Source organism: Orbicella franksi, chromosome 8 (assembly GCF_964199315.1).
Source record: "Orbicella franksi chromosome 8, jaOrbFran1.1, whole genome shotgun sequence".
Lineage (NCBI taxonomy): Eukaryota > Metazoa > Cnidaria > Anthozoa > Scleractinia > Merulinidae > Orbicella > Orbicella franksi.
The window spans coordinates 30,948,674-30,970,964 of NC_138152.1; the positions used below are offsets into that span (position 1 = coordinate 30,948,674).

Sequence of the window (22,291 nt, forward strand, 5' to 3'; positions counted from 1 at the left end):
CTGAATTCAGTCATGGAAATGCTCTAGGTTTCAAAAGGATTACAGGCTCTTTATGGACTTTCTTTTCATTTAAAACAAGGAGTAGTGGGTAAAGGAGAACAAAAAGCCTTTCCCTCCACTCCCCACCTAAGAGTTTTGCGAAGAACAACCAAGAGCAGAGGCGAAGAATTACAGCTTTGTTTTGCTTCTTCGTTTCGTAAATGAGTTAATAAGACGTACTGATTTATTGATTTATTGATTTATTTATTTACCTGTTTCTTTGTTTATTTATATATAAGAATTTACAAGGGTTTGCCATCACTCTGAATATTTAACAATTATTCCATGAAACCGCGTTGGATATGAAGTGATAAATAACCAACGAGCGCGTAGCGCGAGTTGGTTATGATCACTTCATATCCAACAAGGTCGAATGGAATAATTGTTTTAGTATATTCTTAATCGGGTTTTTGCCGCCGATTTTTATTTCAACAATTTTACAGAGCGGAAAATTTTTAAACTTGGCGCACTGTTTTCCATATAAGGTAAAACTCCGACTAATGGCTCATAGTCGGAGTTTTTGAGCCAATCAGAGAGCTAGAAATGCAATAGTCGGAGCTGAGAATATACTAATAACTAATAGCACACGAAATCAATCACAAGAGGTTACAGCAGATTTAAAGACTCCGCAGAAGGTTGATTAACAAAGCGTTCCATTCCTTCATTTACTTCCCTGGCCTTCTTTCAATGGCCTCATAAAACGGCCTCCGAAAAACCTGATTACATTGGCACTCCTTTCTTTGTTTTGATTTCTTTGCGCTAATCAATTTGCAATGATCATTTGGTAACTATGTACGTCTCCATGGTAAACAAATCACGAGAAACATCCCATAATGCACGCGTCAGTCATTAATGAGGTCACACAGAGCATAAGTGACGAGAAATCTCCACCATCTCTTTGCAAAATGTGATCGTGTTTTCATCGTAAACGAAATTAGAAGTTCTAAGAGAAGCGAAACAACACTGTGGGAGCATGGCTGCTCACGAGAGAGGGATAAATATGATGGGAAAACCCGTTTATCTTCATCTCAACGGGGACAATTTTAAGAGAAAGCGAATTGTGGTCAACCAGAGAGAAATGCGGAGTTTTGATTCTTTTCTGAATGCTGCTGCAACAAGTTTTCGCATACCAGCTCGAGAAATAAGGACACCAGCTGGTAGACATCGCATCAGAAATCTTGACGATCTTCAAAGAGACTGTACTTATGTCGTTGTGGGGAGAGAGCCGTTTAAGAAAGTAGGGTACGTGAGCTCACGGTCTGTTTGCCAACGCGCCATCAATCTTTTTGTTCGCGGACTTCGCACTGGAGTGTCCTGTTTGATCGAAATGTAAACTTTGCTTCGCTTATGAGCGTTTGTTTGGTTATTATTTCTTTTAGATATGATGTGAAAGACTTGAGGCCACAACGTTTGGCTCCCCCGAAAGAGCCTGAGGTAAGATAAACAGTATTTTAGAAGCTTACAAGGTGGTAATCGATTTAAAATCTATGAAATCGCGATTGCTTTTGTCTGCTTTTGTCAACTCTGTCGTGTAAATGATGGTTCATAAATAATTGAATTTTTCCCCGCGATTTTCGCGGAATTATTTACAACGATCAAAGGTAAACTTAATCTGAGAAATAGTTTCTATATATTTTAAGTAACTGTATCGTTTATAAAATAAGTGTGTTATTTTAACGAACTTAACTGTCTAAATTAATTCCTGTGATTATTTAGTGAGTTTTGCATAACAAGTTCGTATCTAAGCAAAATCCCTGTAAATAATTAAACATTTCTGAAGCTTAAATCAATATTTAAGTTTAAACTCTTACTAATATTTGATAAAGATGGAGGTAATTACATTTCTATAAATTCGTTTTGGGTATTATTTCTAAATTTTAATTTCTTCTCCATCGCGAACTTTCCTGTATTTTTGAAAATTTGTGTGATGTACACATTCCTTTGTTGAAAGGTGCGTTATAAAAACGTGTTTTGATTTATTTATTTCTTAGGTAAATTTTCTTGCTCTAAATCATCGCAAATTCAGAAATGTACCTGGCAAAGCCCGTATTAGCGGTCTGCGAAAAAAGGAAGAGATTAAAACAATTATGTAAGTAGCTTAATAGTTAAATATTTCATACAGTTGGGTCCCTGCTGTCAGCAGGGACATTGGGACTTAAGAAAGTACCCAACTGTAGTGTTTGTTTGCATTTGGATCCATTAAACTTAGTGTTTTCCTAGCTGTATGTGGTGTCCATTACTTAGCAGAAATTTGACAGTATAATTTTCATTTTAAAAACAGATATGGGCCATTGACCAAGCATAGATATTGGCCGGATATTGGATTTTTTGGCATGTTTATGGACCAAGATGGAGTTGAAATCCATAAACTTTTAAAATATGATTGAGGCCAATATACAGCCATCTTGACCGAACAAGCTTCCAAGATCAATAAATAAGTTATTTTGTGGCTTTCGAGGAAATTTCTTTTACGGGATACTGAGGGTAGTCCCGATAACGCCATCTTGCCCACTCAGGTAGCCATTCACAGTGCAGGATTTGATTCATCTAGCCTGCTCACAGAGCTCTAGAGCCATATAATAAGTACCTGTAATGGCTTCAATATGAAATGACGAGAAATATTTTTGCTTGAATTTTCTTTTAAGTATACTGTTTGACTAGGTGAGCTTGAACAAAATTTCACTGGGAAAATTAAACTGGAGAAGCAATCAAAACAACCTTGATATTATCATTTGACAAATATTACTGGACTGTGTTGTTGCAGTGTTTTTTGCAATGGAATTGTTTCAAAACCAAGAAGAGTGCAGTTACGAACAGACTTCAAGATGTACCAGGTAAACAAATTTCACTTATTGTTTTTAAAATTTAAGAAAAGAAGGAAATTCTGTGCATATTTGCAGGGCTGTCAATAAGTTTTGAAGCAGGCATCCCAAATTTGAAAGTAGGCGGTAGGTTACTTTTCGAGGTTTAAAATAATCATTGCACGGTAGTTAATGTTATAATAACAACTTCTTTTGATTTAGGTTTTAGAGTCTGTAAATGATAAAGTCAGTTCCCATAGCAAGAATGGTGCAGTTTACGAGTAAGTTCTGATTGTTGCCCTTAGCTTAGTGATTTTATAACTTTTAAGTAGCTTTCTTGAGCCTTGTGCAAGATACTGTTCACCGAGTGGTATTGCCATTTAAAGATCAAATGTTGGCTGATGCAGTGAAAAAACAACTATCAGTTCTGACCTGAGCAAGAAAATCGATCACACTCTTCAACCAGTATTCAAGAGTCGCAAAATCTGTGAAGATCTCAAGATGCGTGAACCAAAACCACCTCTAATTAATCAACAATGCGTAGTGTACAATTACCAATGTGATCTGTGCGATGCAGAGTATGTCGGGTATACCAGCCGGCATTTGTACCAACGTATTGATGAACACAGGTTCTCCGCAATCGGAAAGCATTTAAAGAATGACCACGGCCTTTATAACATCGACGACCTTGCCAATAATTTTTCCGTCCTAAAGAAATGCAACGGAAAACTGGATTGTTTGATTTACGAAATGCTGTTTATTAGAAAGAAGAAACCTAGCCTGAACACGCAATCGGATTCCATCCGCACACAACTATTTGTTTAAATAAATATGTTAATGAACAATCACACCTCTCACCGCATATATAACACTGTTGAACCGTTATTTTCTTGTCACTTGATAGTGATGTCATGATGACATTGAAACGTCGTGTAAAATTTCTATCGCTCATTTTTATTTTGAAAAATTACAGATGTTGGTCTTAAATAAGGTAAGGGTTTTGGAAAGCGGCCTGCACACCTTCACCCAATTTTTCTGGGTGTAACTCCCGGGAATCATAGCCATTTTAGTTGTGTTCTTTATTGTTAATAATTTTATCTCTTTTGTGTTTTTTCTGTTGTTGAATCTTTCTTTTTGTTTTGAATATTTGATGTTTGGTTCAATTTGGAGGTACAGTACCGATCAGAAGAAACCTAACAGGGAACACTTGACAGAACGCGTTCTGTTTCTGTTCTATACCCGTTCGCAAATGCGTTCCCTGTTAGGTTTCTTCTGATTGGTATTGTACATGTATAGAACTTTTTTCTTAGAAAAAAATGACTTATTTCCAATCTGATCTTACACAAGTGCACATGCTTTTTTGTTGCAGTTTATATACCCTAGACGGACACAAGATAAGTGAACCATCCGACCTTGACGACAACGGGCAATATGTTGCTGTGGGGAGAGAGAGATAGTACGAATATAATGATACATAAAATTAAGTTTAGTGTAGCAATCTAATTTTAAACAAACAAAAAGATGAAAAATATCAAACCTCTCTAATAATAATAAATAAATTATCATTATTTATTAATTACGTGATAATTAACTATTAATTACAAGTTACGATCAGCAGCTGAATGATGTTGTAAGGTTTGTGACCAATTACTATGTCTTCCTCTTTTTTCAGCTTTGATAGAAGTGTTTCATACAGTGACCATGGAGTAGCTGCTCAGCTTACTCCAAGAAGGTGACTGACCTTTAAAATTAAATATACCTCCTATTTACACTTGTCACTTGTTTCCACCCTCATGGCATGTGATACAAACTAATGTTAATACTTTTAGCAAGCAAAAATTACTGATCAAAGTATGTGAAATATTCATTAAATGGATGCTGAAATTAGAACAGTCAATCATGTAGCCTTTTTCAAAGTGTGTTTGATTAACGATTAGCAGTACAAAAACTGATGAACTAAAGTATCTTCCATGTTCTATGTAGCATGTCAAAATTTTTAAAGTACATATATATACAGATTTAAAAGACTTGAATATCTAAATTCTAGAGATTTGAGGGGGGAGGACTGAAAGTTATCAAGTACCCTTTGGTTGAAACTTCAGAGGGGTGGGGGGAAGTGGTTGTCCAGGCAAAACAAAAAAAGCCACAGGAGGGGTGTGGATTTCACTCAAACCCCTTTTGTAGTAATCTCTTGTTGATTACTGTCTCGTAGTCAAATTGTGATTAATAAGATTGTTTTTTGTTGTTACAGAGCTTCAACAAAGCCAAAAGTGACAGAAAGAAGACCTCCTGCGAAACATGTAAACTCAAGATAATTTCAGTATTATTACAATTTTTATTTTTTAAACAGTAAGATTGTTACTCTGGTCCCATAGTTGTACATACTGTACTACAAAATGGATAACAAGTTATCAACCAGATAAACCACCATCTAGTGGGTGGCAGTTTTTTTGTGGTCAGTGTTTATCTGCTAGATGGCAGATTATGGTTGTTAGTTTTTTACAGTTGTTCTAGTACAACATACAGTTGTTATGAAAATTAATGAAAATGAACAGTTTGACACGATGTGCTATATTAAGTACTAAATAAATAAAAGTTGAAGTTAAGTTGGAGCATTAAAAAAAATAAATAAAATATCTAATTAAATTGATACCTAATGTCAATATTGCCTTATCAGAGAGGTGCGGCAAAAAGGACATCTAAGAAAAAGTCTCTTGTTGCTGATAATGATGAGCCAGTAAGTGAATTGTTCTTAGTGGTTAAGAGCAAAAAAGATGTGACATAGTTTTCAAATGTTATGCTTAAAATATGTCTGTGTGTGTCACATGGCACAAAAAAGTACACTACCAAGAACAAATCCAGCTAGTGGTAGGGAGGGGGGAGGGGGAGGGGGGAGGGTGGATGACCTGAATTGGGACCTCTGGATTACAAGACCATTGCTCTAAACCACTCAACCAGGCTGCCTTCTTTAATGCTGTTCAGTTATCTTTCTAAGTCTTTGACCAGTCCACAACTTGTCCTGTGCATATCCGTGCACTGCAGAGAAAAGCAAGGCTGTATCATTGTGCAAGGACAGTCGTTTGTCAGGGATGTTGATCGTGGAGTGTTGTGCCCCTTTTGTGGCAAATGTTGTGTTGCATTTGTTTTGTTTACAGCCATAATGACTAGAGGAACTGACATGTTAAGGAAATTTAACAAGAGTGGTTATTGTTTCTTTTGCTTTTGTTTCTGTCCTCAAAACTTCACCATTAGCATAAGTTGAACTGCATTCTTTATTATCATTTTTCTGTGCAGTTTAATGGTTTTGCAAGGGATAAAAGACTTCTTAGAAGACAGGAATTTCAGCTCTCAAATTTGGCCGTTTTGTTTGTGAGACCTTACGTTTAGAATTTTGTCAAAATAGAAGGACTTCTGGAAGAATAAACTAACCATGTTTTCTATATATATTCATCAGATCACCAGTTTGGAAGCAGACATTACCAGAAGGGATTTTAGGGACATAAATTCATCTCCTGAACCTGTCAAGGAAGAAGAACCACAATCATTGTTTGATTCATTCAAAGAAACAGTCACAGAGTCGCTGAGAGATGACGATGAACCACAGGGAGCTTATGCTGCAGAAAGAAGCAACTCACCACATCAATCTGACATTGAAGACATACCACTTGAAGACACTATACAAGAAAAGGTTGCTGATGTTCTTGGAGATCATGGTGTTACACTAGGAGGGCTTGTTGATGACAAAGAAGATAAGTCATATGAGGAGAGACGAAACAGTTCAGCTGATGGTATGTAAAGTAGAGGCTTGAATCTACATGTAAGCCGTTTATATTTGATATGAATTATGCCTTGTCAGTATGTACATGTAGGGTGTTCTGAGCGCTATGAATATGGTGCTACAGTGTTGTCACTGGTCCACAACCTTGGTGTTTTTTTTAAAGGACAATCAGTGAATTCCAGGGAAGGGGCATAGAGAGTAAAACCGTAAGTTTCATCCAAGAAAGGTAACAAAGAATATCCCCATGTGATGCACTGGGCTTGAAAACAACTCACAGCTGTATTGTACAGGAAGCATAAACATTACTAGTAAATAAGTGATAAAAATGTGTAGTGGATTAGTAGATATCATATATGAAAGGAGCATAGAAGGTGGTGACAACTTACGGTTTTACTCATTTAACAGTGCAGCCATCTGTGTATGAAGCTAGTGGTGAGAACAAAGAAGACGCGACAGAAATCCAAGATGACAAAGGTGAGTTGAATTAAGTGTTGTGCTCTTGTTTAAGGCATGTAAACATGTCTGTAGAGAAAACAATACAAAAATTAATCTCTAGTCCTCAGCAGAAGTAATTACTGAAGTGCACAAATAACATGCACATTACAATGTATAAATTATGGACAACAATCAGTATTCAATGTTTAACTCAGGGGCTTCATTGACATTTTCAGCACGGGGGCAACTGGTTTTTCAGCCAGGCAGAACTATTTGAACTTCTATCATAAGAAAAACTTTCCTCTAGATGCCGTTCTTTTGATAAAAATATGGCACTATATCAATGGATATTATTTGCTGTGGAAGCTGATAGGCAAAGCACACTTTAACATTCTTGTTGATATCTGTTAAAGAAACTGAAGAGGACAAACCTATTGATCAAATGCCAGCTGAAGAGGTGGCGGATGAAGAAATTGAAGCTGAAGACAACGAAAACAGAGACAATGCTGAGGAAGAGGTTGACAACAATGAAGCCGAAGACGATGAAAACAGAGCGAATGCTGACGAGGAGGTTAACAACAATGAAGGTGAAGAAGTACAAGAAGAAGAAATTGAGGAGAATAAGGAAGCTAAAGGAGAAGACAGTGAGCAGGTAGGTCTTAATATTGTGTTGAAATTATGGGTTTGTTGCTATTTATGCACGACGCCATAAGCTACTGAGCTTTAACTTTAATCATGCTTCATTGTGTCTGTCTGTCTGTTTTGATAAAGTGAATACATGTTAGCCAACTCAAATGTCAAACATGAAGCTTCCATTTTACATATCAATGCTAGATTTTATGCATATTCCTCTCACCATGGAAAGAACAACGCCTTTATTGTAGACTAATTTGTAAGTTGTGGTAAATTTACAATGGAAAGTAAGGTAGTGAAGGATGTCGTCCGCGCTGTGTTGTACGGACATATAAACGGGGCCAGAGACTTCGTCCGATAACATTTTTACACTTTCACTTCAATATTCGACTATGGTGTGTATTCGCTACAATTGTAACGGTACAAAGGTTAAATATCGGTACTGAAAGGTAGTGCTAAATCTACGAAACCAAATACTTAGACAAGTACAAATATTCAATGTATTTTCGATCAATTTGGCAATGAAAATTGCACAGTCCGAACTACAGTTCAGTTTATATAGTCGCCTTGGCCGGCCGTCGTTTTTCGCGCCAAGCTAACGGGTCGTAAGTACTGATGGGAGCTTGCACAGAGGTTGCAAGGGAGCATACATAAAATTTACTCAGGGAACCCTAGAAAAATGTAACAATAATGAAGGTGAATTGTTATTAGAGAAAAGTTGACAAACAAAGTTGAATGAAATAGTGATAGGTTTACCTTTTCTAAGAGAAGTCAGTGGAGGATGAAAGACGTTACTAAGGATAGGGTAGAGAAGGGTCCGTAGGGAGTTTGTAAAGAGGGAGGGGAGGGTGATGTAGTGTAGTACAGAATAGTTAGCATAGGCTATTAGTTCAGTTTTAACGACACAAGTTAAATGTGATAGGTAACTCAGAAAGAAGGTACATTTGTCAAGTCGGAGTCCTCGTTTCAGAAGTTAAAGCGTCGTATAAAAGGTGCGTCTTACAACAAATTCTTTATTCAGTGTTAACAGCCGTTCAGTTGCGTTCTCACTACAGTGTATTAAATGTTAAATTGATAGATAATTCAGTATAGTACAGATTAGTTAGTAGAGCTAAGGTATTTGGAAACGTTTGAGCTGCAAATGATTTTTGAAATTTTTCTTCGCCACGCGCCTCATAAGAGCCTGGTCAATGCGGCAAAGGTTTTGGGAATTTTCTCTTGATACTTCTACTAATGAAAATTTAAACAACAGACGAGCTAATGGTATGTTGTGTAGTGGATTCATCACGTCCTATTTCTGTTTGTTTGGTTTTCAGGATCACCCCGAAGTAAGTGAGCCACCTGAAGACAACGAAACAAACGAACCCCTCGATACAAACGAAGCCGATGAACCACTCGATACAAACGAAGCCAATGAACCACTCGATACAAACGAAGCCAATGAACCACTCGATACAAGTGACCCACCTGAGGCAAATGAGCCACAAGAATCCGCACAGTGAAAATAATATATATTTGATTAGATTATTCAGTAGTTTTAAGAAGTCAAGCCAGGGTTCCCGCCACAAGCAGAGACATCCTATGCGCTAGACATTCTTCGCCAGTTTTCCTCTGTTTGTATGTCAACCTGTGAATTCCGAAAATCATACGGAGTGACCAACTTTCCATACTTTTTCTCTGAGGTCAATAACATTAAAGTCGCAAATCTTGTCTCGCATAATTTGCAGTTACTTAACAGTCTTGATGTCAGCCAATCAAATGATCAAGTTTGGTTCTAGTGATTTTCCCGGTCCTCAACAGATGGCGTGTGGCATTTTTCGCACTACTTTTGATCGATGAAGGTTTGTGGTATGACCGTATCTCTGAATGTACTAGACAAAGGCTGAACTTGTTTCGTCTTGTACATGTATGTCCAACTCTCTATTCGTTTCTCTAAGCCATTACGAATAAATGGAGATAAATTCCTACTGGGTAGTAAACTGAATGTACTAAACAAAGGCTGAACTTGTTTCGTCTTGTACATGTATGTTCCATTCTCTGTTCATTTCTCTAAGCCATTGCGAATAAATGGAGATAAATTCCTACTGGGTAGTAAACTGGTGTCAAACCCAAAACTATTTCTACAGAACCTGCCATTCACCCTTTCTTTGAAACAGCGATTAAGAAGGAAGTCCTTTGTGAAAGGGGGGAGTTTATTTCCGTCAGTCTTTTGGCAAATCGCTTTGAGCATAAAATATGCATTTCATGTTGATCTTATCTTAAAACGTCGCTAAATTGACTTTTAAATTTGCTGTAGCATTCGAATGCCATTTACTGCGTTGACTTGGGCTTTGGGGCATTTCTTCAGAGAATTAGCTTACTGTATAAATATGCTGTAAATAAACAACCGTGTTAATAAGCATTATAATGGGTATATCCATGTATTTTACCAATCATTTATACATCGCGTGACGTACATACATCGTAAATATAACATCGATATTGTGAACGTAATAAAGTGGTTATTATCAAGAAGTATACCTCTACTCGTCCACTCATGCAAATGCTGCAACCTAATTGGCTGAGCTACTGTACATGCGCAGTACGCGTGTACACAGCTGCAAGCTTCAAATGACAAATTCGCTAGAGATAACGCTAAATCGTGAAGTTTAACACTACTCATATATAAACAAAAAACTGGAGGACTTTTAGTTAGAATTCTACTAGAACAATGAGATTATTCGTTCTCGATTTCCATGAGCTGATAAGTTGAAACGGCCTTCGGCCTCATCAGTTATCACCAAGTAGAAATCTCGAGATCATTGTTTAATTGTTGGCACAATACGTCTTGAGTGAATGCCATAAGTGCAGCAAGCCACAAATTGCTAGCCTCATATTCGACTTCCATTTACAAAATTAGGATAAACTTGAAAAAAGTCAGGACAACGTTCTCAAAGTTTACCCAAATACAATCCGTTTTATTATCTTCTCTAACGTTCCCCATCCATACAGTGGGCCGGGTCGTTCAAAGCCTGATTAAGCTAACCCAGGATAAACGAGATTTTTGATTTCAGTTTTGTATTTTTTCGGTGAGGTTTTCTGCGGTTTATATTGTTTATCCTTCAGTTTTAAGCTTGAGTAATCTCAAACTACACAAAACAAGAAGTGAAAAACATTCATACAAGGAAAATTACTTCGATTACCTCTTAATCCTGGGTTAGCGTTAACTGGCTTTCTAGCAAACCGGCCCTGTTTGGCGTTCCTACGTTTCTTTTGATTTCTTTCACAGTTTTTCAAATTGACTTATTCGTCAGCTCTGAAATAGCCTAAAATTCAGTGATTTAGCCCCTTTAACTGGAAGTCACCCCATCAAGCGTATAACTAATTTTGTTTTTGGTAAGAGATGGAAGGTGGAGAGGAATTTCAAACACCTGCTACGCTTTGTGAGTGTTAAAAAAAGCAGCGCTTTTTTGAAACGTATGAAACGTGACAGTGTCTAAAAAAGTGTGCTTTTGCGGCTTTCTATAAAAAATGTAATTGCAGAGAAAGCGATTTTAGGAAACGTGATCCCGCTTGACAACTTTTCTGAAATGTGTGATCCCGCATAAAAATCTTCTGAAATGTGATCCCGCGTGAAAAATTTTCTGAAATGTGACAATCTACGTGGAAGAGATTTTCAATATGAAAGTGTCACCTGAAACAACAGCGTTTCTCGCGGTTCGAAACGTGTGATCGGCGAAACAGCCGTTTGTTGAAAGTGCCATTCATTCGTGACACAGCGATTTCCTACGTTTCAACCGTGGAAAAGTACGTGGTCGAAAAACACGAGAAAACATGGGTGTTAAAACAGGGTTGTGTGATTGGTGACAAACATATTTTATAAACCTGTGACTGGTGGAAACGTGATCATGAAACGTGATTTCGCGTGGAACAGGGATTTCATGAAATGTGTGATAAGTGAAACTACCGGCACTGATTCCACCACAAGGGGCGAAACAACGTTTTTCTTTGTAAGGAATTTGTAGTTTTCAAGTCTTAATAGTGTTTGAATTAGTGCGTGTGATTCTGTCACAACCTCACATATGTTGCCCTCAAAGGTGATGCGCACATCCGAGCAACTCTGAATAGCTCTGGCAAATTTCGATATTTTGGCCATAAACAAAATAAGTTGGCTCCGTTTGGCCCTTTGTAACCTGTTACTATAATAGTCACAAAGGCTATTTCACAGATTAGACAGGAATATTTGAATAAGAAAGATATATACCGAGGATTGTTTTTCGTTAGCTCGCTAGACTGCGTTGCCCTTCCGGCGAACTGAAAGATGTTGTTTGGTGCTTTACATGTATGGAGTATCTTAGTTTGTTCAATGTAAGAACTTAACAAATCATGGTACAGTTTGTGGTATTTTGTAGCCGTTATAACTCCAGATCGGGGTGAAATACGTCATGGTTAGTGGTGTTTAATCAATCTGTTGAAGTGCCGTTTTAAAACAACCTCATTTACGCATTGTGATCTTGCATTGACAAACGTAAATTGGAAGGAAACTGGAGCCTTATGGTTCTTTTGGTGAGCGAAGCTTAAAAATAATGGCCAATTATCGCTCATTTTAATTGAAACAGTGCCCTGTGAAATTCTTTGTTAAACTGAGATCAACTAATTAATTTTACTTCACCAGTCCAAAAACAGCAAAGCCCTAATGATGCTCTAACGGTGAAAACACATTGCAAAACACGGTCAGTTTTGTCTGCTAAAACAACCAACATCTCGCGGTATATTAAAACGGAAATTACTTCTATTCTTTTGTTTTGGGGGTGGAGTAGTGTCTAAAATGAGTGTTTAAAGTTGAACTAAACAGTCCGTTGCCATCATTTTGACTTCACCTCCGAATGAACATGCTAGTTTTGCGAATCGTCGTCGCTGTCTTTTTGATCGCTATAGGCGCCCTCGGTATCCTGGGAAACTTAGCCGTCCTGTTCACAATCTCTATCAACAAGAGATTTCATGTTATGAGGTATTTATTCCTCGTCAGCTTAGCTGTCTCCGATTTTATTATCGTTGCCCTGGTTGTTCCGTTTCACATCGCAAGCAAACTGTACGAAGAACTCGAGTTCTCGACGGTACAGTGTAAAGCGATTACGTTCTTGACAAGAGCCTTGTACTGTTGTACAACTTTCCACCTGATTGCCGTCTCTTACGACAGATACTTGGCCATTGTGAAGTCTCCTCTAATGTACAACCAACACATAACCAAGGCTAAGACCCTGTTGTTAGTGGCTTTCGCTTGGATTCTTCCATTTGCCACAGCTGCCGGTCCGTGGTTTGCCATATGGGAAGACGCTTTCTCGTTCAGCGCCAGGCTTTACCACTGTGATATCTGCCACGGCTGGGATGTCCACAGCAGAAATCAGCTGACGAGGTCCATCGTCTATTTCGTTGCCGCTTTCGCTGTCCCACTGTTAACAATTGCCTGGCTAAACTTCAAGGTTTTCAAAAGAGCTACACTGGTCGAGCGGGAAATCATAACACAACAGGCCCAAGTGTCGCATTCCACTCAGCCTCAGCAAAACAGACGCCGGGAATACAAGGCCGCCAAAGATGTCGCTGTTGTGCTTGGAGTGTATCTGCTGTGTTATCTTCCAGCCTGGACCGCTATACTTTGCAGGCAAGTTCTTCCTCTTAATTCAGTCCCCGTCGTCGTTGGTTTCGTCACCAATGGCTTGTTGCTGTCCAAGTCAGTTTGGAACCCTGTTATTTACTGCATTCGTAAACGGGAGTTGCGCGGAGCCTTGAAAATGATGTTACGTTGCAAACGAGTTAGGGCTGGGACTGACGAGTAAAGTAATCAAGGCTCCCAAGAAACTGAATCTGTCTTCCGACTAGTGACTCAGGAGCGAGATAAAGCTTGTAGAACTTTTCTTTCCACCGCTCAGGACTTGTAAAACTCCTTGCAACAATGTGTTTTTTATTAAGTTTATCCATTTTGTAGAACAGTACAACAAATAAAAGGCGGAACGATTAGAAGGCGAAGACAGCAAGCCAACATATGCTTATTCCGGAATTGGCAGCATCGGAAGTATTTTCACTCCCCCTCTCCTCTGGATGGGGTACTACATCATCGCAGGGTTACTTTCCCCCCACCCCCTAGTAAAAACTTAACGGGATAGAGAATAATTAGTGGGATGTGGGATGCTGATAGAACTGACATCCTGGGATGTCGAAAAGCAAAATTGTTCATTTTCGAGAGATTAAATTAACGACATATTTGGGCCAAAAATTAACGGGATATAACATATTCAGACTCCCGGCCAGGGCACAAACCTACCTTCAGACCACAACATCCCCAGATAAACTGCACAGTTGAAAACTTTCTTGATTGCCGTTTATTTCTTACCAAACCAGTTTTCTTTCGAACTTCGGAAAGGCAGGAAACTATTCACACTTTTTTGGACATCTTTATCGAATTGGAACAAGTTTTTAACAGTTATTGAGAGTACAGACCTAAAAGTATTAGATAGCCCATGCAGAAATGCATCCTGGGTAAGAAATTGTGATGTCTCATCTTAATTCAGCTACGGCAATCTTTGATTTCGTTTGTATCATTGTCAGTGAAAAATTAAAACTGTTATCTCGCCAGCCAAGGCAGTCACTGTCATTAAAGGAGCTCAGTCACGGTATTTTGAGTTATTTTGGCCACATACAAAATTACCTTTAAATGGTAGGAAACCTGAAAATAACAGTTTAATAAGATAGAAAAACACCAAAGACATAATGATAAACCATAAAGGAACAAGGATGGCTAAGGATGGAGAAGATTGACACGGATTACAAACGACGAATTTGAAAAATTGAGGCTAAACTTTTCAATATGCGCAAACCGTGACTGTAGATCCTTTAATTACAATAAATAAATAATCAGATGTGTCCATTCCACACTCGAATAGGAAAAATATACTTGAATATTATTTGGTCGGTAAAAATACAAATGAAAAAAAATGAGGGTGGTAAAGGGTATTTTCGTGACTCGTGATCGGCCCTTTTTTTCCCGTGAAATGTGAAATGGCTAATTTTTTCCTCGTGAATCGTGATTTCCATAGCCGCCGTGAACCGTGATTTTCCAAAACGTTCTCTTTTATTTTCCGAGAAGCGTGAAATGCCAATGTTGTACTTTTCGTGAATTGTGAAAGGGCTGCTTTATTTTCCGTGAAACGTGATCTATACCCCCCCCCCCCCCCCCTTTACCACCCTCAACAATATTTCTTACACAAGTAAAACTGGTTTCAAAAGTTTGGCTCTCATAAATAAGGCACAGATTTGTAGTAGACATTCCATGAAGACACACAAGACAAGAATTAGCAAATAACAAATCTTGTTATACCAAGAAAATTTCTCAGTAATTTGTATTTCAGTAACTCTCCCGCTTTTTGCTATCCGAATCGCTCAAAACTTTCTGCTTGAAAAAATCAAGGAACATACCGGTTCCTTGTAATCAAAGCATGCACTATTTTGGGTATACGTTTTAAATATTTACCTGGCTAAAGAACTGGAAGTGATGACCAACAATTTTTACTATTATCCTCAGCAAATGCATCACAAAGAAATCATATATAACACAAAGCCAGCACAGTTTTATGACATCTTCGCGATAGCATTTTCCAAAACTACAATTCAGAGGAAACTTGGTCAGCAAACTTACTAAGTACTGAGTTTGACGCATATTTTCATAGTGCATAAACTTTGTTGAGTGATCTTGGCCAATAATAAATCTTATAACACTTCAGTTCAGGATTCGATGACGAAGACTCCGAGGGTAAATCGTAATATTCAGTGTGAGCCGGCACCACTATTGTAACAGAAAGTACGTTAAATTTCTTTCGTCAACCCCACCACCCAATACAAGCACATAAATTCCCGTATTTGTTAGCTATCTATTTAGCTTCACTATAAATTTTTGTGACTTATTTGAAAAACACTATAAATCTATCTATGCGTGAAAATCACAAAAATATATATCAACCTCATTTTCTGTTGTCAACAATTAGTATATTTTTTTCTCTAAGATCACCAGATCCCGTGCGCTAGTTTAAGTTGATCAATAATTTCTCGTTTCTTTTTCTCAGGAAGGAACGAAGCTCTTGCAGCGTTAAATGTCTAGAAATGAATGAAAAGAAAAATAAGTGGCCTGATGAAAGTGACTGGATTCGGACACAGCCGTTTCGTCAATGGCTGTCACAAAACTGAAGCCAAACTAAACCTACGACAAGCGTAATAACCCAGAATTTGAAGCACGCGCGTGTAACCAGGGCGCTTCACGCTCGGTGAAACATGCAATCAATAGCAAGCGCGGGAAATCTTTTAACCAATGGCAAAGCGGGAATGAATGTAACTAATAGCAAGCGCGGGAAAACATGTCACTTGTGGCAAGCGCGGGAAAACGTGTAACCAATGGCAAGCGCGGGAAAACATGTAACCAATGGCAAGCGCATGTAACCAATTTTTTGGAATTTTCTGATCGGCCAGACTGGACTAATTATTTGGGAGTTAGTTTAATAAAAGTCATCACAAGCCAATTAACAAAATAGTATTTACAAGCCACTCTTTGACTTACGAATAAGTTTAACCCGTTTGATTTTTCAAAAACAACTTACCGCACGTGTTAATTCCGCTGGGCTCAGCCCAATCTGATCAAAAGCGACACCTTGTTCAATATCCACTCTTGTCTGACATATGAGAGGGTCATCCGAGTTAATAGAAAAATTCACGCCATCTTCTACAAACCTTGAAAACGCAAAATTCGCCATGTGAATTGCTGCATTCAAATATTGAATTAATTTTCTCTACACTTAACGAATTCTTTCGGTCACATTGCTAAGCAACAAAAGGTATCACTGCAGTCTACCCCACCGACTTGAAAAGCTTGACACGTGAGAAAAACTTTCAACTAAAATGTCTTCTCTTCACTTGTAACTCAGTCACAACTCCCATATTTCACCCAATAGTTTTACATACCTTCTAAGTGGATGTGTTTTGAAACATGGCTTCACAGCACCGGTTAGTATACTTGAAGTTGGACATACCTGTAAGTATTTGTTTAGATTAACTATAATGAAAAACTGATTCATTGGATAATGCAATTCAAGAGTTTTCATTGGCTTAGCCATCATGGTATATTGAGCAATTTTACCAAGCTCTTCAAATATAGTAAGTGTACGCATAATGTTTGAGGGCGTTTTTATTTTTATTTTATTTCAGTTTGCTCTGTTTTCCGAGTGTTAAAAACAATAATAATATTCCATTTGGGCTTGTTGGATGTGAGATAACTCATTGGCTATTCATCATCCCTTATCAAACATCCATACCATCTGTGATGATCCACTACACTAATTTTCTATTAAGTTAAGGTCAGATTCAACTATTTATGCTGATCTCTTTTGCTAACCTCCAGGTGAATTCTCTCATCGATAATTCTCTTGTAAAGTGCATTGTCTTCTAGCACGTGATATCCATGACCTATTCTCTCAGCATGAAGAATATCTAATGCCTTGGAAAACAGATTGAAATACAATGAACCTTCAATTGAGTGGTAAATGTTGGTACAACAATATTACTTGTGGATCTGGACAAGATCTGGTAGCAGTTGAAAGTTCCAGCCCTAGAATCACCAGTATTCAAGACCACATCATAAGAGAATGTTGTTTGAGCCGTTACTAGCTAGCAAATTTACATCATACCTCTGGTAGGATCAGACTTAAAAGCTTAAAGGTTAGGTTGTAAAAGATGTAAGGAGAATCTTGTAGATGTACAGGACCGTCAACATTATGCATGCACATTTAAACCTAAAAAGAAATCATTGCAATGCATTTTTACTTATGATAGTTCTCAACATTTGGGAGTACATATATACATATTGAGACTTTGTTGCATTGTTGATGATTTTTTTTGTCTCATCACCTGGCTGCTTTTAAACAATGTGTTGATGATGTTAGGAGAAATTGGATGTTAACTCCTTACTTCTTTTACACTGTCAGCTGGAGCAGCCTCTCCAGCATGGACTGTTCTGTGAATGTTCAGTCTTCTGGCTTCCTACAAGAAAGCAACACCATCTGTAAATACTCATTTAATTTATCACAAAATAATTTGAAAACAATGGACACAACAACTTTAGGTTCCTCCCTCCCTCTCCTGATGAACGGATGGATGGGTGGATGAACAGATGACAGGCACACAGGTGGATTGACAGACAGATAGCCTGATAGACAGATGGATGGATGGATGGATGGACTGATAGGCTGACGGATGGAAGGATGGACTGATGGACAGACGGACGGACACATGGATGGATGGGTGGACAGACCGACAGACAGATGGACAGACAGACAAACAGCCAGGCAGATGGACAGACCGTGACCTTAATATTTATGCAGAGGACCTGAAAATGTTCCTGAACAAAGTAAAACACGTAGTATACCGTACACGAGAGATAAAATCAAACCTTAAAAGCAATAACATGTCCCTTCATGGCAGGAATCTCTCCAAGTGATTCGTCACCCGCAAGATCGATTCCTACAACTCCATCATCGGCAAACTCCTGACAGAGAGAAACAACTTCTAATGACCAATCTAAGAACAAGATAAGTGAATTACATGCTTGTCAGTACCTTAAATAATAAGAATATACAGTGCACTTTCTCTACAATGGTCCCCCTGAGCACATCAGAATGAAGTAGCATTTCTAGCCAGTGTAGCAGGAGGGGTGACTGTAGTAGGGAGGTTTCAACAGGTACAACTGGCCTACTCAATGGACTAGGGATGACAAAGACCTAAAAAGGTATAGAATGACATTTGCCCAAATTGTGTCAAATTTGCAAAGGCAGTAACAATTTTGATCTACAACAAAATGTCAGGGAATTGATTCCTAAAACTTTCATGGTTATGGCAATTTAAGTGCAATTACTCTCCCTGCGTTTTTTTTTTGTTTGATTTTACTCCTTTTTGTCAAAATAATGTGACATTAAAAGACTCTGACACTGTCAGATTGTAACACTTTCAAGGTGGCAACTTTCTGAAAAGGATGAATCATTAAACTTTCTATGTGTTTGAGCTTTTGAGAGGCAATTCAGTATGTTGTTCAAGAATTAGTCAAAGGACAGTAGAAAATTCATGTAAGATTAATCCAGTTGAAAAGACCTATACACTAGTGTATCTTTGTAGCTCTATCTGCACATGCATGCAATTCAGATAGGTTATGCAAGACTTATTACTAAGTTTACAAGTTACCATATACTACAGGCATTCCAACGATTAAAAAATCCTAAACCCACTTTAAATTATATCAAGTAAACAAATTAATCAATTTTACCAGGCATGTGTCTCATACAACAAAGAATGGACCGTGCAATAACCCCAAAGTCATGCTCTCCTCTTTTTAAGCCTCTATTCACTGCTTCCACTATATCTCTTGGTGACACAAGCTTTTCCTCTGGTTGCTCAAGATCTGTTGTGCACAGCAGATGAGGACTGTAGCGAACTTCAAAGTATAGCACACCACACAATGATTGGTCTTCACAAAATTCATAGGCTATTCTTTCCATCGCTGCCGCATCATCTCTGAAACCAACGATAATGATATTCAGTGACGTATGCTGTTAAAACACTGTGCTTATCAAGCCAGATCATGGGGCACCTCTTGGCTGAGGGCCAAATTTCTACAGTTGAACCCCTATTAAGTGGCTTGATCCTTGGAAGTGAACACTTAATGAGGGTTGGCTGCTTAAATTAGTCTGTCAGGATTTAGCATGAGGATCTAGAAATGCCCAGGTGCCACAGGCAACCAAAAAATTATATAACTTTTGCCTTTGGGCGACTCAAAAAACTTACTTTTTCATATAAGCTTAAATGCTGGGCACCCTGGATTTCATGGTTAGGAACCTTTGAGCTCCTTGTAATTTTTCTTACACCACAGTCTTGATAAGGGTTTGACCACACTTGAGTTCACACTGAAGAAACTCGACAGATTTAAACATCTCTATGAGGTGGGACACATGGGAAAAATGGCAACAACAAAAATTATAATTTAAATCTTTTTCCCTACATCAGGCTCCAGGCATCCACTTACACAATGAGCGGGAGGAATATATGAAAACATCCTAGAAAGCCTCTCAGAGATGACGGTTTATCCAAACTAACAGACACAAGATCTTGTAATTTTTCCTTTTCGAAAGATGGCAACTTGAATTGTTTCTTCCTGCAATTAAAAAGAGATAAAGGCTGGTACCTCAACAGATTCAACTGATAAATATATTAACTAACAAATTAAAGTCCAGCAGTGAAGAGTAAAGACTCACAGGTTTTTAGAATTAATCCTTGGACTGCCCTAACAAATAAGGATTTATATTATTTTCATGCTAATTTCAAGAAAAAAACAGCAGTACTGGAAGGCTTCTAAGCAAGTGCAATTTACAATACATATTTTATAATGTTTAGAGAGGAAGCCACATCAGTCTTAGCTGGTTTTCATTCAGGTCCTCCAACCTGGTCGAATTGTACTTTGGAGATGTTGGTTTTTGTTCAGGGAGGGGTGCTTACCATTTCGCAAAAACATGCGGAAATTTCGGTTAAAAATCAAATGGAACACCAATTTTCCGGAAAATCCATTCGGAAATTGTAGACCACCTCCAGAGGTAGTCCTCTTTTTCCATTCGGAACAGAACAGCAGAAATTTCCTTACCATTTGCTAAACTTTCCAGTTTCCAGTCTCTCATCAGCTGAAAACAATTACAAATTGCAAATGGTAAGTGCCATCTCGCTTGGTTGGTTTGCTGACTTTGGAAAAACCCTTACCATTATTCAACGGTCGTCCCAATCGGTTTATTCTGACAAATGGTAAGCACCCAGGAAAACCAGAGAACCCAGAAAAAAACCTCAGAGCAACATAGGGGAACCAAAAACAACTCAACCCACATATAGATCTAAATTATGACACTGGGCCAGAATTGAACCTGGAACACATTGGTAAGAGGCGAGCGCTCTCACCACTGCGCCATACCTAGTTTTGTTCTTCCAAGATTGTAACAGTAAGGAGAATGAAATATCCTTAAAGCACAATGCTTATCCTTGTGTTATTGTGTTAATGAGTAATAATAGGTACCTGCACTAGGTTATTAATTGATTGAAAAGCAGGTACTTCAGTAAATGAAAATTTGATAAAATGACATGGATTCCCTTAACAGAATATCAACTACTATCATACTTGGCCAAGTCAATAATGGTCTGTATCCTTACTGCGCCATCAAGGTGAACATGAAGTTCGACCTGGAAATAAAATATACAAAAAATGTGAATTATTTACTATAACAGATATGATATTAGCCAAAAGGGTATGATTCATTCATTTGGCTCAGGACTTTGTGGAGTTCAAGGAAATATCCATAGTTACTCCAAGGTAGGTCACTGGAAATTTCAAGGAGGGAGGGAGGGGGGGGGGGGGTTCAAAAGCCCAATTTTTAAATAGAATTTATGAAGCTGAACCTGAATGGGGGTATTATAAGGGATTCAAATGAAAAAAACTTTGTGAGATCACAGTATTTTCTTGAATAACACAATATCTATACCTGATCTTACCTTTTTGGTGCACGTCAGTGGGACAACAGTAAGTTTGGTCAAGCCAGGATTTGTATTTTGGAGTAACACAGTCAAGCAAATATACCCCTCATAAGAACTACTTCCTGTATAGAGCTGGTAAGGGCCATTCCATTCTATAGCAACACCCCCCCCCCCCCCCCCCTCCATGTAGGCTACAATCCCATTAGCAAGATTTTCTACAGTGGGCTACAAAAGTGATTTCTGAGGGGCTTACTCCATCTATATCACCCGAGCATTTGAATACTGGAGGTTTGACGTCGGCTCTTTGATCTTGATTTCTTGGGGGGTTAATCTTACCTCAACGGGGGAGGGGAGGTTGGTTGTGTAGAATCGAATGGTCCTAACGCGATGTGGCGTGAAGCTTTATAAGTATTTGGTTTACAGACGCCCACTCCACAAAAAACCCTGAAAATACTTGGTCAGAAAGGAATTCTAAACTTAAGTGTTATAAATACAGATTCCTGTATTGGAGTTGACTTTACGTTGAAGCAGATCGTAGAATTGAAATCACATGCCAAGATTCCTCTAGTGGAGACCAGATTATAGCCCCCAAAACATCAATATTTATAAGGAAAGACCGCGATCAGAGACAAACACACACTCACCTTTGACTTGGGTACTTTAAGTGCCATCACTTTCCAATTAAGATGTCTTTCTAAAACTACCTCATTCTTCCAACGTGGTGAACTGCCATTTTTCCGGCTGCTTCTTGCGAAAGGTCGGTTGTCGAATCCAGTGCCCGCTCGTCCTTTGTAATAGGTGTATGGGAGGGTTCGTCGGTAGGGTCGGGGGTGGGGGGTGGGTTACTCTGGCGACAGGGAAAGGTAGAGAGGAATAGAGTGGGGTACCGGGTGGAATACACCAGTTTGTGGCCAAATGGATCGAACTACGGCTCTCAAATCACCGTGATTTTAATTCATGAATGACTCCCTAAAATACTTACAATATATATATTTTTTGGTTATCTCCAGTTATCATTTACATACAG

At 38.4% G+C, this 22,291-nt stretch overlaps 3 protein-coding genes across 4 annotated transcripts; 2 read left to right on the forward strand and 1 right to left on the reverse strand.

Moving 5' to 3' along the window:
- The first annotated feature begins 874 nt into the window (after positions 1-874).
- LOC145494898 (doublecortin domain-containing protein 2-like) lies at positions 875-10,200 on the forward strand. The gene is made up of 13 exons (XM_081474456.1): positions 875-1,281; positions 1,419-1,473; positions 2,031-2,128; positions 2,804-2,873; positions 3,063-3,121; positions 4,210-4,296; positions 4,513-4,572; positions 5,092-5,140; positions 5,518-5,577; positions 6,295-6,628; positions 7,024-7,092; positions 7,467-7,705; positions 9,003-10,200. The coding sequence occupies exons 1-13, from the start codon at positions 1,013-1,015 to the stop codon at positions 9,186-9,188; spliced, it is 1,635 nt and encodes a 544-aa protein (XP_081330582.1). The 5' UTR covers positions 875-1,012; the 3' UTR covers positions 9,189-10,200.
- On the reverse strand, positions 7,045-21,990 carry LOC145494900 (adenosine deaminase-like). Of its 2 annotated transcripts, none has more exons than XM_081474458.1 (10): positions 21,909-21,990; positions 20,912-20,973; positions 19,778-19,906; positions 19,022-19,269; positions 18,155-18,282; positions 17,674-17,745; positions 17,102-17,203; positions 16,672-16,739; positions 16,311-16,440; positions 7,045-7,140 (listed from the first exon to the last, which is right to left on the reverse strand). In XM_081474458.1, the coding sequence occupies exons 1-10, from the start codon at positions 21,933-21,935 to the stop codon at positions 7,045-7,047; spliced, it is 1,062 nt and encodes a 353-aa protein (XP_081330584.1). In that variant the 5' UTR covers positions 21,936-21,990. The 2 variants fall into 2 exon arrangements, with proteins under 2 accessions (XP_081330584.1, XP_081330585.1); XM_081474459.1 differs by lacking the exon at positions 7,045-7,140 and adding an exon at positions 14,889-15,813.
- Positions 11,916-14,891, forward strand: LOC145494903 (histamine H2 receptor-like). The gene has a single exon (XM_081474462.1). It carries the CDS (start codon positions 12,552-12,554, stop codon positions 13,500-13,502), a length of 951 nt encoding a protein of 316 aa, XP_081330588.1. The 5' UTR covers positions 11,916-12,551; the 3' UTR covers positions 13,503-14,891.
- Positions 21,991-22,291: the final 301 nt, after the last annotated feature.